Source organism: Numenius arquata, chromosome 1 (assembly GCF_964106895.1).
Source record: "Numenius arquata chromosome 1, bNumArq3.hap1.1, whole genome shotgun sequence".
Classification (NCBI taxonomy): Eukaryota; Metazoa; Chordata; class Aves; order Charadriiformes; family Scolopacidae; genus Numenius; species Numenius arquata.
The window spans coordinates 46,956,385-46,972,799 of record NC_133576.1 but is presented as its reverse complement, the minus strand read 5'-3'; the positions used below and the strand labels follow the sequence as shown (position 1 = coordinate 46,972,799).

Below are 16,415 nucleotides of genomic sequence, written 5' to 3'. Positions count from 1 at the left end.
TTCATCTATGGAAGAATACTGGAGGAAACACCACATGTTTAAAGAACAGCATGAGAGGAATTAACTGTAGGGAAGTTTGTCCTCCCCATAACCCTCAAGAGAAGTGACAGCTACTTAGATCACTATTTACAAAAATAAGTAATAACACATATCACGTTGCAAAAAAATGTAAGTGTTGCCCCATCATAGTCCTTAATCTCTAAACTCTGTTGGGAATTGGGTCCTTCAACAGGTTCAACTTTTCTTATATGCAAACATCTAAGTGAACACCAATTAACTTCCTACTAACACACGACCAGAATTGCTGCCAGACATCCAACAATTTTCATTGGAATCAAGATTCTTTAAGCTCTCACAGCCCCCAGACAATTGCAGTGGAAAGTGCAATCTGTAGGAATACTAAGCCAGAATCTAGTCCACTTGGCGATCTAAGGAACTTGTATCTTCCCCATAAGAAAGATCCTCATTAATAGCAGGAAGGGGAAAACAGAGCTATCCATGAGTGCCACCCAGCATCTACAAAACATGTGTGGCAAATATGTGGCGATACACAACTCAGAAATTCCATACTAACTATAACAAAAGGAGGACAGAATCTTCTGAGACAGATGAAGCAAATCCTGAAGCCGGCATCATCTCAACAAACCATTGCTCTCAAGTGTAGCAGTTCCTACTCTTTACAAGTATCCTCAGAACTAGACCAATTGTATTAATTTCTTTTCTGGGACACTGGATCATAAATACAGCTGAGGAAGCAAAGCATGTACAGGAACTGAAGGTCCCAGGCTTGTTACTAGGAAGAGTAATCACAATTTCAGAAAAACAAAGGGTAGCAGAAACACCTTCATCTGACATGATGTTCTTCAGAGGAGCTACTTCTCTTGGGCAAATCCAGCAATCCTGTTGCAAGAGGTAAAGGTGATAGGTGAAGAACAGTGCTGAGTGCAAGGGGAAATCAAGTTACTGCAATGTCACACGAGGGTACATATTTGATTCCAGATATAAACTTGCCTTCCTATCAGCAAACAAACTGTCACCACAGCATCACCAGCTCTAAAGTTCTCTTCTACAACATAACATTTCTAAATACTAACCCAGAAGATACCCAATTTTATAAAGAAACTATCTCCCCTTATCAGATTTTATATCCCTGAAGAAACTGATTGGCACAACAAGGAAGACCTAAAAAGAAAAAGTTTTCAAAATGTAAATTATTTTTATAAAAAACCAGAATAAATATTAAAAAAATACATTTTTTCCTCAAAGGTCGTCGTGTATCTTGGCACTTGTATGTGCCCTCAGTCCTCAGACCAGCACCTGCAACACAGATTACCATGCTCTGAAGCAGTGAATAGCTTTGACTGTTAGTGAGTACAGGCCGTAATTCCTCAAAAATTGTTACAAACTATGCTCCATAGACAGAAGTCAGTAAATACAACAAAACCAAAGCAGAAATTTCTCTTATGCTGTAACACACAAAAGGATAAATGAGGAAAAAAACAGTACACTGCACTGAAGACTAGCTGTATTTCACCTGTAATCAATTTAGCCCAGCATTACCTGACAACAGTGAATGACCAAGTCTTCAAATAGGACAGTGAAAAAGCAAGACTGTCAAAGACCAAAAAGAAGAAAAGAAGAGCAAATTCATACAAAATCATAAAAGAGTGGGATGTGTGTGTGTATTAGGCATAACTGATGAGGTGTTGGTAGCAGGAGGCTGCCAATGGATGCACCACAGGACACAGCTGTGTCCCATCAGCCGCACGTGCGGCACCTCTGAATCACGGGTCTTCACAGAACCTCTGTAAAAACATGATTAAGAGAGGGCAGTAAGCACCAAAAAACAAGACACAATAAATAGAACAAGGCCAGAGTGGGAGGAGTGAGGAGCCAGAAATAAAAAGGAGCAGGCAGGAGCAGGAGGAGAGAGCAGGGGCTGGAGCAGAGAGCAGCAGCCCAAGCAGGGCCGAAAGATACAGCTCCAGAGAGGAACCAGCATTCACTTGACCTCATCTCTCGTCTGCCCACTGCCTTTCCAAAGGGACTGAGTGCTACGTGCAGCTAGGGGAATGGAGACCAGGAAGGGAGGAGGCAAGGGATGTTTTGCTTAAGCTTGTGTGTGTTTGTTTCACTACCAGAACCAGTAATTAAAAGCTTGCTAACTGACAATAAATTAAATTGATTGAAATTTCTCCCAAATGAGTAAACTCTTCTTTTGCCTGTGTGACAGGGGAAGGAATGGATGATGACAAAAAAGCAGCAAGTCCCAACTGAATGAGTGCCTTCAGTAAACCAGGCAGTGCCCTTAAGAATAGCAAATCACACAGACAGCTCCACACTCACAAACAAAACAAGACATGACCAAAACCAGGAAATTGGGGGGAAAAGGTCTGGTAATCCAGGCAATTTTTGGAACGGAACACATATCTTCAAATCCTTAATTGATATTTAGCTGCTAACCAGTCCTACCAGATGGACAGTAGCATAGATAAGGGTAGCAGCTTTGATAAGATTTGAGGCTTTTTCCTCTCACCCCCTTGTTAATGTTACTGTGTACGTGCACCTTCTCCAGCTAGCCTGCTTGCCTGTTATTTAAGGCAAAAAGATGAAACAAACTATACCTATGAGCTATTTAGGAAGGAACTGAGGTAGCAACTACAGCTATTCTCAAGACACACTCCTACAGTTCTTACTCTAACCCCAGCTTGCATTCATGTTAAAGTCACTGGCAGCGCTTACACATGGTGAACCTGTCTTCTATTTTTTAAGGATCCCACCCTAGTTAATTATCTCAGACTCTAGACTAATACAAAACATACAGAAATATTTTCCTCTAAAAACAATATCAAAATTTCCAGCTGATTAAATTCAAACTATGCTTGCTTACACTTTCCTCTTAACAAGGTTATTCTTCTTTAACCCTAACAGGTTTCTAAATAAGGTGTGTTTAAAAGAAGGAAGAAGCTGATCAACAAGAAAGCAGAGACTAGGACACTTAGGCGCAAGTCCTCTGTTCACTTTTTTCCCCAATTTGAGTTAAAATAAATCAGTCCAAAGGTAAAAAAAAAGTACCAAAGCCAATGCAAATGAAGCAACAGGACTGCATAGTTGAAGGCACAGGGCTTTCCCTTCCCCTTCAGCAGCCAGGAGCTGGAAATCTGCTCTGCCGGTTTTATTGAGATGGAGAAGGGGAGGAGACTCAAAGCAGTGAGACTCACCCACACACTGCACAGATGGTAAGTGGCATCTAATAATCTTAGATGTTAGCATCCTACATTTCCAGGGCAGACTAGTTTCTTTACTGGTTATCCCCTCAAATAGATAAGCGTCTGAGAGACAGAGACAGTAGGTGCCCTATCACTCTGCAGCACAAGAATAGAGGTTCTTGTAAAACTACATCATCAGAGATGAAAAGCTTCTTTCCAAACACGTCAACCCCACCTGTGCAGCCCTGAGCTGGATACACAGGCTCCAGTTTGGCACAGCTTTTCAAAGAGAACTACAAGGACAAAAGAAAACACAGTGATGATAACCTTTACAGACCTGAGAACGTGGATGTGTAACACATACATATTGTAATATTATGTGGTGGCAACTTGGATTCAAATACTTACTTTATTTGGCAAAGATAAAAAAAATATACCTTACACAGGAAAAGCAGTATTTCATAGACGATTTTCACTACTTATGATGCTATAAACTAAGGCAATATTTTCACCAGGACCTGCAACTGTTAATTGTCACTATGCCATAGGCAATGTCAAAAATGACAGATATTAAGAAATCTATAATAACTGGTTCTGTCACGGTAGATCAAACAATGTATTTTTTAACCTAACTTTAGTTAGTTAGTCTTCTGGGAAACTAGAGGAACATCAAGAATCTTGGGGTTTGTATCACTGGCTCTGCAAGTAACTTTCTGTGGCACTTGGAATGTATCTTTACAGTAATCTCTCAGCTCTGTAAAGTATTAAAAATAAATCCTCATTTAAGTGCTTTAACAAATGCTAAGACATTCTGAAAGAATAAAACATTACTTTTTAGCACCAGTCTCATTTGCAATTGGGCTTTTTCTTCTCCAGCAACTTTAAAAAATAAAGAATTTGACCACTGGATATTTTAGGCAAAATAAATGCATAGAACAATCCCCTCCCCCAACTAAGAAACACATCGTAAGGCTTACCCATATATGAAGTGATCTTAAAAAACAACCTCCAAGAAAAATCTCTGTCACAGATTATAAGTAAACCAACTATAGGTCACAGTATTTTTATTTACATTGCCAATTTACTTAGTGTTACTGTGAATATTTCTTGGTTGGATTCCTATTAGGAAATCAAGTATATACAATATATTCAGTGTGAGTAGGCTATCCGAGTATCTATGATAAGTGTCTTCATGAAGATAAATGACTTGTAGCTGGAAAAAGCCATGACAGTAAGCACTGCTTCAGAATGCACAGACTGCAGTAATACACAGGGCTGTTAAAAACAGGTCTCTCTCCTAAAGCCTTTGGCACTTAAAAACCCCCAAATTTCTAGGCTATAACGTGAAGAAAATGCAATTATCTTGCAGTGCTTAGTTAGATATGATATAATATTCTCATTCTTCTATCTTCTAGGTAGTTAAGTGATTGAAGTGTTTTAAAACTATACATCTTCCATTCCATTACTCTATAGTGGGGAGAATGACAGTTGTCTCAAATTCTTAAAGTTACTAGTCATACATGTAAGAGTTTTAAAATGTAGAAAGTGGTATCACAGTGACATATATTTTTAGATTCACAAAAGCAACAAATCCCAGCATTTAAGAGTCAAAAAAGGTTCTCTTTGGATCAATGAATTAACAGAAATTGCAGCTCAGCTGCAATTAGTCTTGAGTTTTGTTGATTGCACAAACCAGAACAGAATACATGCTTGCATCCAAACAGAAAACATTTGAAAATACAGCTGATAGTTATTATCTTCCCTATGTTTGTAACCAGCCTGAATTATGGCAAGCACAGTTAGATGCTTATTTCTGGACTATTGGCAAGAATCATGCTTTGTTACATGAGTACAGACTGTGTAAAAAGACAGAAGTGTTTTGGAAAGCTTTTTCATTTTTCAGAACAGAAGTTGGACATACCTTATGCATTTTGTAAAGGGATTAAAGACAACAATGCTTAAGAATGAAGACTTGACAGCATTCTCATAATAAATTTTTTAAAAGGGTATTTCCAGGTTTCTTTGCATTAACTTTAATCATTGCTTTGCTTTGCAAAGAGGGTAAAAAAACACACCTTTGTCATTTGGCTTACTGTACTGGTAAAAGCTTCAGGCATTGCTTACTACTTTAGGAACACCAAAGCAGCAATATCCTTGCTTCCCCCTCCAACCTAAATTTCTTTTTCTAACAGACTTGCTTTTCTCAAACTCTTTCTCAGTTTGCTTTCTTAACCAAGAAGGCAGCTATAATTAAACTAGGTTTTAAAAAAGAAAAACACTGTTAGGTTATGTGATGAAACCTCATCTGCACAGCCACAAAGGAGCACAGAGAGACAATGGCATGTGGGGCAGCGGAGAGCCCAAATAAAGCTCTGGTCAGCTGCTACCAGGCCCATCACAGGAGAGCCATCCACCCTAAGCCTTCACTTCTCCTGCTGAGCAGTCCCAGCTCTCTCAGCTCTTCCTCACAGGAGAGACGCTTCAGTTTTTTCATCATTATAGCGGCAGCCTTTTGCTGGCCTCTTTCCAGCAGTTCCATGTCTCTCCTGTACCGGGAAGTCTAGAACTACACCCAGCACTTCAGCTGTGGCCTCAACAGTGCTGAATAGAAAGGAAGAATCACCTCCCCCCATCTGCTGGGAACACTCCTCCTAAGGCAGCCCAGAATATCGTTAGCCTTTTCTGTGACAAGGGCATACTGTTGTCTCATGTTCAACTTGGTGTTTACCAGGACCATCACAGGGCTTTTTCTGCAGAGATGCTTTCTAGCTAGTCAGCCCTGAGCATGTACTGGTGCATGGGGTTGTTCCTCTTCACCTGCAGGCTATTATACACTGCAGTTGTTGAGCTACATGAGGTTCCTGTCAGCCCATTGCTCGAGCCCATCAAGGTCCCTGTGAATGGCAGCACGACTTTCTGATGTATCTGGTCACTCCTCCCAGCTTGGTGTCATCAGCAAATTTGCCGAGGGTACGCTCTGTCCCACTGCCCAGATCATTAATCAAGATATTGAAGAGGACTGGACCCAGTATTGACCCCTGGGGCACAACAGTAGTTACTGGCCTCCAACTAGATTCATGCCAGTGATGAGCATCCTCTAGGCCCAGCTGTTCAGCCAGTTTTCAATCCACCTTATTGTCTGCTCAACCAGCCCATACTCCATCAGCTTCTCTATAAGGATCTTATGGGAGACAGTGTCAAAGGTCTTCCTGAAGTTTAGGTAGACAAAATCCTTTGCTCTCCTTCAGGTAGTGCTACCACCATTTTGAACACCTTTGCTTCAAACTTCCATATTAGTGCGTTTTCTTATTAACAGAGATGTCACTAATACAATGTGATTTTTGTAGCCTATAACAGATGCCTCAACCTCCTCAGTATACACACTCAATGAATTTTCAAGAAAGCTCCTGTACAATAGTTCTATCTGCACCACTTCTATTACTAAACACTTTGATTAAGGTTTCTCATAGGGTTGAAGTAATAATAATAAAAGAAAAAGCAAAGTCAAGCTGATCCAGGTTTTCATTCTCTGAATTATCCCATATTTTCTGCCTTCGATTAAAGAAAACCCAGAATGGTGCCTTCCTCATATTTTCACTAAATCACAGACATGCTCATGGAAAATGACCTCTGATGGTTATCCAATCCAACCTTGTCTCAAAGTGAGGTTACTGCTAACACTAGATCAGGACAGCTATGCCTTCATCTAGCAAAGTCTTGAAAACTTTCAGGGACAGAGGTCTCATAACCTCTGGGCTACCTGTACCTGCTGCACTACCCTCCCAGTGGACAAATTTTCCTCATGTTCAACCTGAAAGTTCCAAGCAACAATTTCTGGCCATTACTCTATGTTGTAATGGCTGTCACTATTAAAGACAACTTGGCTCTGCCACTTTTCTAATTCTTCAAGTAGTTACAAACCACTGTTATATCACCCTGTTAGCCTTTTCTTCACCAGACTGACTGAACCCAGCCCCGTCACCATCTCTTTGCCCATCATGTGCTGTAGGGTCTTGCCTATCTTGACAGTCTTTTGCTGGGACCTTTCCAGTTCTTCAACATCTCTCAAATTGTGAAGACCCAAACTGGACACAGCAGCTCAGGTGTGTGACAGATAATGCCACACAGAAGGAACTAACTTCCCTTGATCTGTGTACAACACAGAATTGACAACTACCAAAAATTCCAGATAAGTTGGCAAACTCGTTCTTTCTTCAAATCTAATCTATATATGGTATAGTACGATGAAATTTGATGACATACACATTAGAAATAATTTTTATTCAATGGCTGGAGCTCAACACTGACACTGCCTTTTTTGCTTAAACCCTTGAAAAAACAGGGAGCAAGGTGCAGAATCTTACACACAGATACTTTTGCAAAAAATAAGTTGTAATTCATCACAGCCTTCCAATATCAAAAGGTTAAGATATTCTGCTGTGCATCTTTACTCAGAATTAAACAAAGCCTTTCAAATGAACCGAACTGAAAAAGTGATTTAAAAAAGGCAAGTCTAAATTAAAAAAAAAAAATTTAAAAAACCTACAAGGGTAAACTGTTTAAGGAAATAAGCAGAACAAGAGTAAGGTCTCAACTGTAAGAAACTCCCTCAAACCCTGGAAATATGTCAAGGAAAAGATCTGTGGGCCCTTTGTAGAAAAAACCCAAACTGATGCCAACTTCCACATTTGTTTTCCCCTGATGAAATAATTTTGGAATTCTTCTCGTACAACGCATGTTCCACAGCAATACCAGTTTGTTTCAGTTATCTTGCCCCTCTCAGTGTTAGCAGTAGCCCAGAACTATATTCAAAACTCTTCTTTCTTGGCTACAATTTTGGTCTTTGTCACAGCCAAAAAATTTTGCAGACTGTCTTCACATCTCATTTCCAGTAGAACCAGTTGGCATTCTAAAGGAAACCTGAATCTTTCCTTATCAGTTCATCTATTCAGCTTCACAGTGGCTTGCATGCATACAAACCTGTACAGATACATAGCCTAATAAATAAGGTCTAGCCTATTAGAAGGTTGTGGAATTAATGGTAATCACTTTCTTTGTGAGGACATTTCTATTGAAATGAATTACAGATAACTGAATCTAATATACGCTGAATTAAATCTTGAAAAACAACATGCATTGTAAGCACGGGACATTGCCCTTTAAATTACTTTAAAAAACACTCAGCATGTTACAAAAGAGCAATCTGACATTAAGAAAAGGCACACAAATAACGTATATTGGCTTTTACTAAGCAGTAAAGAATCAATCATCATTCTCTTCCTGAGAAATAGTGTTTGCACTTACAGATACTTGGTGTTGGAACAGATAATTAAAAGCAAGATACACAAGCCACATAGAGAAAAATAAAAAAAAAAAAAAGAGAATGCATGGGATGTGAAGACAGAAGCAGAAGAAATGGACAGTAAAAGGTAACTATGGTGTGAGCTGTAAAAAATTCAGAAATAAGGAACATGGTTTTTACATTTTTCTATACCAAAAGTTCTGTGTATAGCAACTAAGAGATGTAATTGAAAATAAGTTTACTTACACTGATATTTTTATTAGACCTCAACGACTAAACTAGCTTCTGAAAGCATCAAGTAGTCACATGAATCCTCTGAATTGAACTGTACAAAATAGTCTCTTTTACATCTAAAAATATTCAAACTTCACATTTTCTTATGTCTATTTTTAATTTTTTTGTGATATGAAAGCATAGTGAACTGTAGTAGAATCTGTCATCATGTAAAGTAGCCAACATTAATCCAGTAGATCACATGGCTACTTGAACACTGACAAGGTGCCAATATACTTCATTAATATGGTTGAATTACAACACTGCAGAGATTGATGACACACAGTATGCAAGACCATGAATACTAATACTTAAATCCAATAGAATTTAGCCTAAATTAGATTTTTTAGCTGTCAGGCATTGTTACATAGCATTACTTTTTTTGGTCCTATTATCAGACCACTGCAGAGATTCACACAGACATAGAAATCACTTGAGATGTCCATGTCTATATACTCTATGTGTATTGAGCAGCCTTACAGAAAGAATGCTATACTAGATAAAAGTTTGCCTTGCAAGCTAGTGGCTTCTCTATCAAATACCATGAATACTCACAGTAGTACCAATCGATAAACACAGATTAGCCTAGAAAAGCATCAATTTTTCCAGCTTGACTGCTTTTGTTACTCTGGTTAAGGCAGTTAATATACTGAGTTCTTACAATAATGTTATTTTTTTTAATGAACTTTTTGACTAGCAAATAGTCCTTTCAGAACATTCTACATTCCTTGACCAACCATCTCACAAGTTAAAGAAATTGAAACACTGTATCAAAACTCCCTTACAATTAAACATGGTACCAAAGCCAGTTTAAAATTAACTATTTTTAAAATTGAAGTATCCTATCAAACCCAGTTTTAATTTAACCCTTTTCTAAGCACAGTACTGTTAAGCCTAACTTTTCTCCCTAAATAGTATTAAAACTATATTGCCCCACAAACTACATGTAGACTGTTGATACTAATACCACAAAATCACAGAATCATGTAGATTCTCTGCTCATCTAGTCCAAACTTGCTCAAAGCAGGTCAAACTAGATCAGGGCTCAGGGTATCATGCAGCCCAGTTCTGAGCATCTCTGAGAATGCTCTCCACAATCTCTCTGTGCAACTTGTAGCAGTTTTACCACTCACAGGGTAATTTTTTTTTTTTTTTGCCTTGTCTCTAAGTGGAATTTTCTATGTTGCAACTTGTCCGCATGGCCTCTTATCTTTTCAGTGTGCACCTATATGAAGAGTTTGGTTCCATCTGCTCTATACCCTTTCTATTAAGTAGTTGAAGACACCACTAAATAAATCTCACCTTAGCCCCTCTTAAAGCTAGAAAAATCCAGTTCTCTCAGTCCATCTCTGTTGGACTCATGCCAGTACATTATTGGTTTTTTTGCATTGGGGAAACCAAGACTGCACACAGCGCTCCAGATATGATCCCACAAGGGATGAAGAGAGAGAATAATCACTTCCTTTGACTTGCTGGCTACACTTTTGCAACAGACTACTATGCAGTTGGTTGCCCTTCCACAAGAGTACTACACTGCTGACAAATGCAAAGATGAAGTTCTTACCCATACACACATTTCATCCCACATGGGTACTTACGCAAAAGCACTCAAGACCAGAGACTTTTTAGATTTAATCATAAGTGTGGGCCCTTTACCTCTCAACACTCTTCATGTATGTGAAATTAATGGAAGGAATTGTCATGAACTCCCTCATGTGTAGAATGTCCCATTCTCCCACTCCTGTGCCTCAAAGAAAGACTGGAGGTGGAAAGTTGTACAAAGATAAACTTCAAGACCAAAATGATCTTGTAGAGGTCAAAAGTTTAAAGGTAAAGAATGTTCCTAAGGATTAATCTTACTATTCCATTCCAGCTTACACTTTAACACAATCTACAAACATAGCTTCCTTCCAGGCAAGTTATCTAATAGTTATTTTATGCAGCTACCAACATCATAGCTCCCCACCAATGTGGTTAAGGAATGCTGTATCAGAAATAAGCCAAACAAAAAAGTATAACAAAAATAAAATCTGTGAAAAGATAAACCTAAAACCTGGACAGAGGAGAGATCCACCAAAAAAAACCCCCAAAAAACCCACACCAAAAAAAAAACCCAAAACAAACCAAAACACAAAAAACCCAACCAAAAAAACCCACAGAGGAAAAACAAAATAAAGAGTACACAAGCTGGAAATCGTTTGTGAAAAACAGGCTCAGATTCTTATGTAGAATTAAGGACTTGTTCCACACTCACTCATATGACTTCTGTGTCTTAATATTACAAATCTGATGCACAGCAATTCAAAACCTTAAAAAAAACCCAAACCCAAACCTAACAAAGAACAAAAAAAAACCCAATCCACCCCAAAACCACAAAAGAAAACAAAAAAAAATGCTAAACGCAGGAAGTGTTTATGATCTGTTAACTCAATGACCTGCCAGGTTGAATTATAAATATATCCATGTAACACAAGTAGAATCAAAAAATCAAAATTTCTTAGTATACTCCCAAGCCTTTTCTTTAGGCCCAGGTAGCAAATCAACAGCCATCCTTCATTTTTTTAAGTAAACCTGTAATACCCATTGGCTTCTCTCTACCTTCTGATGAGTCCCTATTCCTTTGTCTACTATTTCTCCCTTTCAGCAAGTTCTTCATGGCCCCAAAAGGCTGACTTTTACTGTCACAGAGTGAGGAAAGCAGTACTCCACTGAAGCCAGAAATGTGTCCTAGCATCAGTAGTTAAGATGAGGCTCAGAAAAAGACTAGATACAGGCAGAACTTCTTTAAAAGATACCAAATCATTTTAGTAAAAATGCACTAGCTCAAAATGTGATGGTTTAGATATAACCTGCTAAAACCATGATACATCTATATACAAGCTGAATATTAAGTGTGGCTTATATTTTGTTGAAGGGCTAGGAAAAAGAAACTAGCAATGGCATTATCAGATTTAAATGAAAATCCTCCGTAAAATCTGAAGCAAGACTTGAGATTTACCTTGCCCATCACACTACCCATTAAGGCTTAATACTGTTTGTTATAATTACCTAAAATGTCATTGACCTTTTTTGCTGCTGAACTTGGGTTCATAAGGACTTAGACGGCACAAGTGGAATCCCCAAAAAACATTACTGTACAAAAGAATATGATCTCTGGCAAAAATATACTGGATATGGAATACACAGTGATTGTCATTCAGTTACCATGCTTGTTTTCATATAGTGTAAAAGAAGCACTTTATGTGCGAGCTGCATATCCAACTCGGAAAAGATGCATTGTTTTACCCTAAAATAGGAAATGTTAAGAGTTGCAGCATTGTTTTTAAATCCTGAGTATATGAAAAATGTATACAGTTCTTCATAAAATTTCACACACTTTAATCGCAAGTTTTCACCCGTTTTATAGCAAATTACTTGCCAAATGTAGACTAGTAAAAACAAAACTGGTGTGCTCTTACTTTACTTCCTTTGTATGCTTTTTGATTCTGAATTATTTTTAAGAAATTCACTTTCTTTAAAAAAAAAATAAATATCCAAACAGAAATAGGAATGGCTTAAGAGTTAGTAAAGACCTACTATTCTTTCCAATATGTATTATCACAACTGAATAGCCGTATTAACTACTAAAGATTAGAAATGCATACACTAATTTAAATCAAGTTAAATGGAGATATAAGACCTCGCCTTAAAACTTCTGAAAAATATAAAACACAAAGGATCTTACAAAGTAAGCAAACACAGAAAAGGTTGACAAATCAAAACCCCTGTCTGCTTAGAAATTGCTTAATGGTTCTTTCTTACCTTCTGTGCTTAATCCAGGACTTGAAGTGAATTTTGCTACATCGACAATCTTTACAGCAAACTGTTGCCCTGTTTCCCTGTTGATACATCGCCGCACAACGCTGAATGGACCCCTGAAAGACACACACAAAAAATAGCAATAAATAACCCATTCTCTTTTAAGCTTTCAGCTACAATTCCGTTATTTCTAAACAAAGTTCGGATTCCAACATTCAAGTGTAGTATTTACACAGAAGCTTATACTTCTCATCCTTGCTGTCCGTTAAATGGAAAATTAATAATTTTAACTACAGACTAGTGTAAAGAACACCAAACGAGTTTTGTATTTTCCTATATTAAAGACATATTCTCTTGCCCTGCCACTTTAGAAAGGCTACACTTTTAGAAACCTTATGTAATATACTCACATTATTATTAAATTTTAAGTGGACTTTGTTCAGTAGTTCACCTATTGAGTGAACATTCACCTGCTGAGTGAAATAAATGCTTAAATATAGCTTAAAAGACAAATTCTTCCATTCAGGCAGTGAACTGGAAGTTAGTTTCTGAGCAATGAGACTGCAAAGTAACACAATTCTCAAAATAAGAAGTTCCCTGAAAAGAGAGAAATGTCCCTCTGAGGGCACTTACAGACCTTCATAATTGGCTTTTGGTATTCCTTTACATACCAGATGATTCAAATAATGTAATTCATCACACTACCAAAACTGTACTCCCATAGCTAAAATCTAATTTTTCTACACTTTCAACAACGCATTTGCAAAGATTTCTTGAGATAGGATCATTTCTGACACAGAACATGAATCTAAACATTCACAAACAAGGAAAATATTTATTAGCACAACTGCATACATGTGAATTATGCTGATGCGCTCAAACAGAACTAACTATACAAGAAAATACCTGTTTTTTCCCCCTCTTTCCTTGCCTGTAACATACAATGAAATCCCCTGTACTGATGGATGTTTTCTCCTCTGAATCCCACAACTCACTATTATTCAGTATCTGGTCTTTTACCAACAGTTACCACAGATACTTTTAAAAAGATGTTCGATTAAGATTCTAATACATAGAAATCCACTTATATCTGTAAACACAAAAGGCTCAACAGACTTCATTTGGCATCTGAAGGACTACAGCTATTGGCTTGGAATCTTCCTCCCCCTCCCCATTTCAAAAAGTAATATTTAAGTCTCATTTTATATAGATCAGTGTCACTGTCTTGTCCCAAGCCTCTGCTTACACTTTTAGTATCCATTAAACTAAAATTGCTTTAAAATAGTATAAGCAGATTTAAATTATGGTAACTTAAAAACATTTCAAAATCTAAACCACAGGTTTGGAATAACATTGGCAATACTTGTTCCCATTCATAATTGACATAAATTACTAGAAACTAAATGTGTTTCATTAAAATGATGCTTTTTTTTTCATCCTCACTGGTTTTTCCCCACATAAAGCTTTTCTGAAGACATTAAATAATGCTTTTAACATAAGCTGATACAGAATAGTAGATCACTAGAGTGTAGAGATGCCTGACAAGACCATATCCTTATATGCTTATAGGCATACTTATAGGCAGACCCCTGACGACTTTTCATTCACATAAAACTCTATGAATATAAATATTTCTTAGTCTTGACCAAGCTACTTCTAGATTTCCTGGTTCCCTCAAGTCTGGGCTGGTGAGCTTGCCCATCCACCTGAATATGCGTACATGCTTTGAGCAGCCAAGGAGAGATAGTAGAGGAATCATAAATCAAAAAAGAAGCATTGAAAATGCAGCTCCAAGAGGGATCAGACTCGTGGTCACCCCTACCTCTCTCTCTCATAACCATGACTTATTTTTTTCTTTCCATCATGTATTAGCATTTTTAGAACCCTGACTTAAGCGATTTGCTTCCTGCATATTAAGTTTGGGACAAAAAAAAATGAAGCATTTTATTCAGTTCTGTAACAGAAAGGGTAGCAGAGACATCCATCTGTACAGTCTCAACATTTATGGCCATATCGAAACTTAGCTACGGTTTTAACAGAGCCTTCTCTACTTAGACTGAGGAATGCCAAAGACTCTTAAGTAAATCAAAGGTGCTGTAAAGCGCAGATGACAAGAATTCAGCGATGCCCACAATGAATTCATTCTATTAAAAAAATACACCAATTTAGATTTTCATATAGAAATCAAAAGATTTTTAAATAACCTGAAAATAACCTGAAGATTCAGCTATTTACAAGCCTCAGATTTCCAACTTCTTCAAAACTAGCTGTCTCACATTCAAGCCACAGACAGCCTCAAAATAGTATACATTGTGACAATACATTAGATGAACACATTCCGTGACAACAGCAGCACAATAAAGACTTGAATTTTCCAATTTTAGGTAATTTTAAAACACTAATGAGAAGTGCCAATTAAGCAGAGACCATTACTTCCATGTGCCAAATAACAGAAAGTAACTTATAAATTATGGTTGTAGTAAGCTTTTTGACCTTTTCCTCGCAGATGCAACAAAACACAGCATTTTTTCAAAATAGTTATAATAGCCCACAGCGATACTTTCTAATCCAAGTCAGAAAACAAAAGTCTATGCTTCCTGACACAGTAGTTTCAAAGCTTATTTGGAAGTTAAATAACAAAAGCTTTCAGGCTACCCTCAGTCCCAGCACTAAAATTACACTCTTCTCAGTCAAGGAAAGACTTTACTATTTCATCTCTCAAATGAGACAAGGAGCTATTCAACAGTTGCATCTGCCACTGGGGAGACAATATCACTTCCTCACTAAATGATAATTTCTCTATATAGGTCTATTTTACTAACCCTGCAGCTCAAATTATACAGATCTAAAATACAGAGGTGAGGCAGTTAGGGGAAGGAACAACTGTAACTCTAGGTACAGATCATCAAAACTGTTACAGATCATCATCAACTGTTACAGATCATCAACTGTTACTCATCAGCGACCTGGACGAGGGGACAGAGTGTATCCTCAGCAAGTTTGCTGATGATACCAAGTTGGGTGGGGTGGCTGACACCCCGGAGGGCCGTGCTGCCATCCAGAAGAGACCTGGACAGGCTGGAGAGCTGGGCAAGGAAGAACCTCATGAGGTTCAACAAGGAAAAGTGTAAGGTGCTACACCTGGGCAAGAAGAATGTCAGGCACCAATACAGGTTAGGCGTGGACCTGCTGGAGCCAAGCTCCGAAGAGAAAGATCTGGGAGTCCTGGTAGACAGCAAAATGACAATGAGCAAGCAGTGTGCTCTTGTGGCCAGGAAGGCCAACAGAATCCTGGGCTGCATAGGGAAGAGTGTGGCTAGTAGGTCGAGGGAAGTCATTCTCCCCCTCTACTCTGCACTGGTGAGGCCACAACTGGAGTATTGCATCCAGTTCTGGGCTCCCCAATTCAAGAGGGATAGGGAACTACTGGAAAGAGTCCAGCGAAGGGCAACAAAGATGATTAAGGGATTGGAGCATCTCCCTTATGAAGAAAGGCTAAGAGAGCTGGGACTCTTTAGTCTGGAGAAGAGAAGGCTGAGGGGAGACCTTATTAACGCCTATAAGTATCTCAAGGGTGGGTTGAAGGAGGAGGGAGCCAGACTCTTTTCAGTGGTTCCCAGTGACAGGACAAGGGGCAACGGGCACAAGTTGGAACATAGGAGGTTCCACTCGAATATGAGGAAGAATTTCTTCACGGTGAGGGTGACAGAGCCCTGGAACAGGCTGCCCAGGGAGGTTGTGGAGTCCCCTTCTTTGGAGATTTTCAAGACCCGCCTGGATGCAGTCCTGAGTAGCATTCTCTAAGCAATCCTGCTTCAGCAGGGGAGTTGGAC

At 38.4% G+C, this 16,415-nt stretch overlaps 1 protein-coding gene across 5 annotated transcripts in view; it reads right to left on the bottom strand.

Moving 5' to 3' along the window:
- Positions 1–16,415, bottom strand: part of CASK (calcium/calmodulin dependent serine protein kinase) — a 215,905-nt gene that overhangs the window by 151,269 nt on the left and 48,221 nt on the right. For all 5 annotated transcript variants that reach the window (XM_074149918.1, XM_074149927.1, XM_074149944.1 and 2 more), the window contains exon 2: positions 12,586–12,698. In XM_074149918.1, coding sequence (XP_074006019.1) covers positions 12,586–12,698 — 113 coding nt within the window. The remainder of the gene's footprint in view (positions 1–12,585; positions 12,699–16,415) is intronic.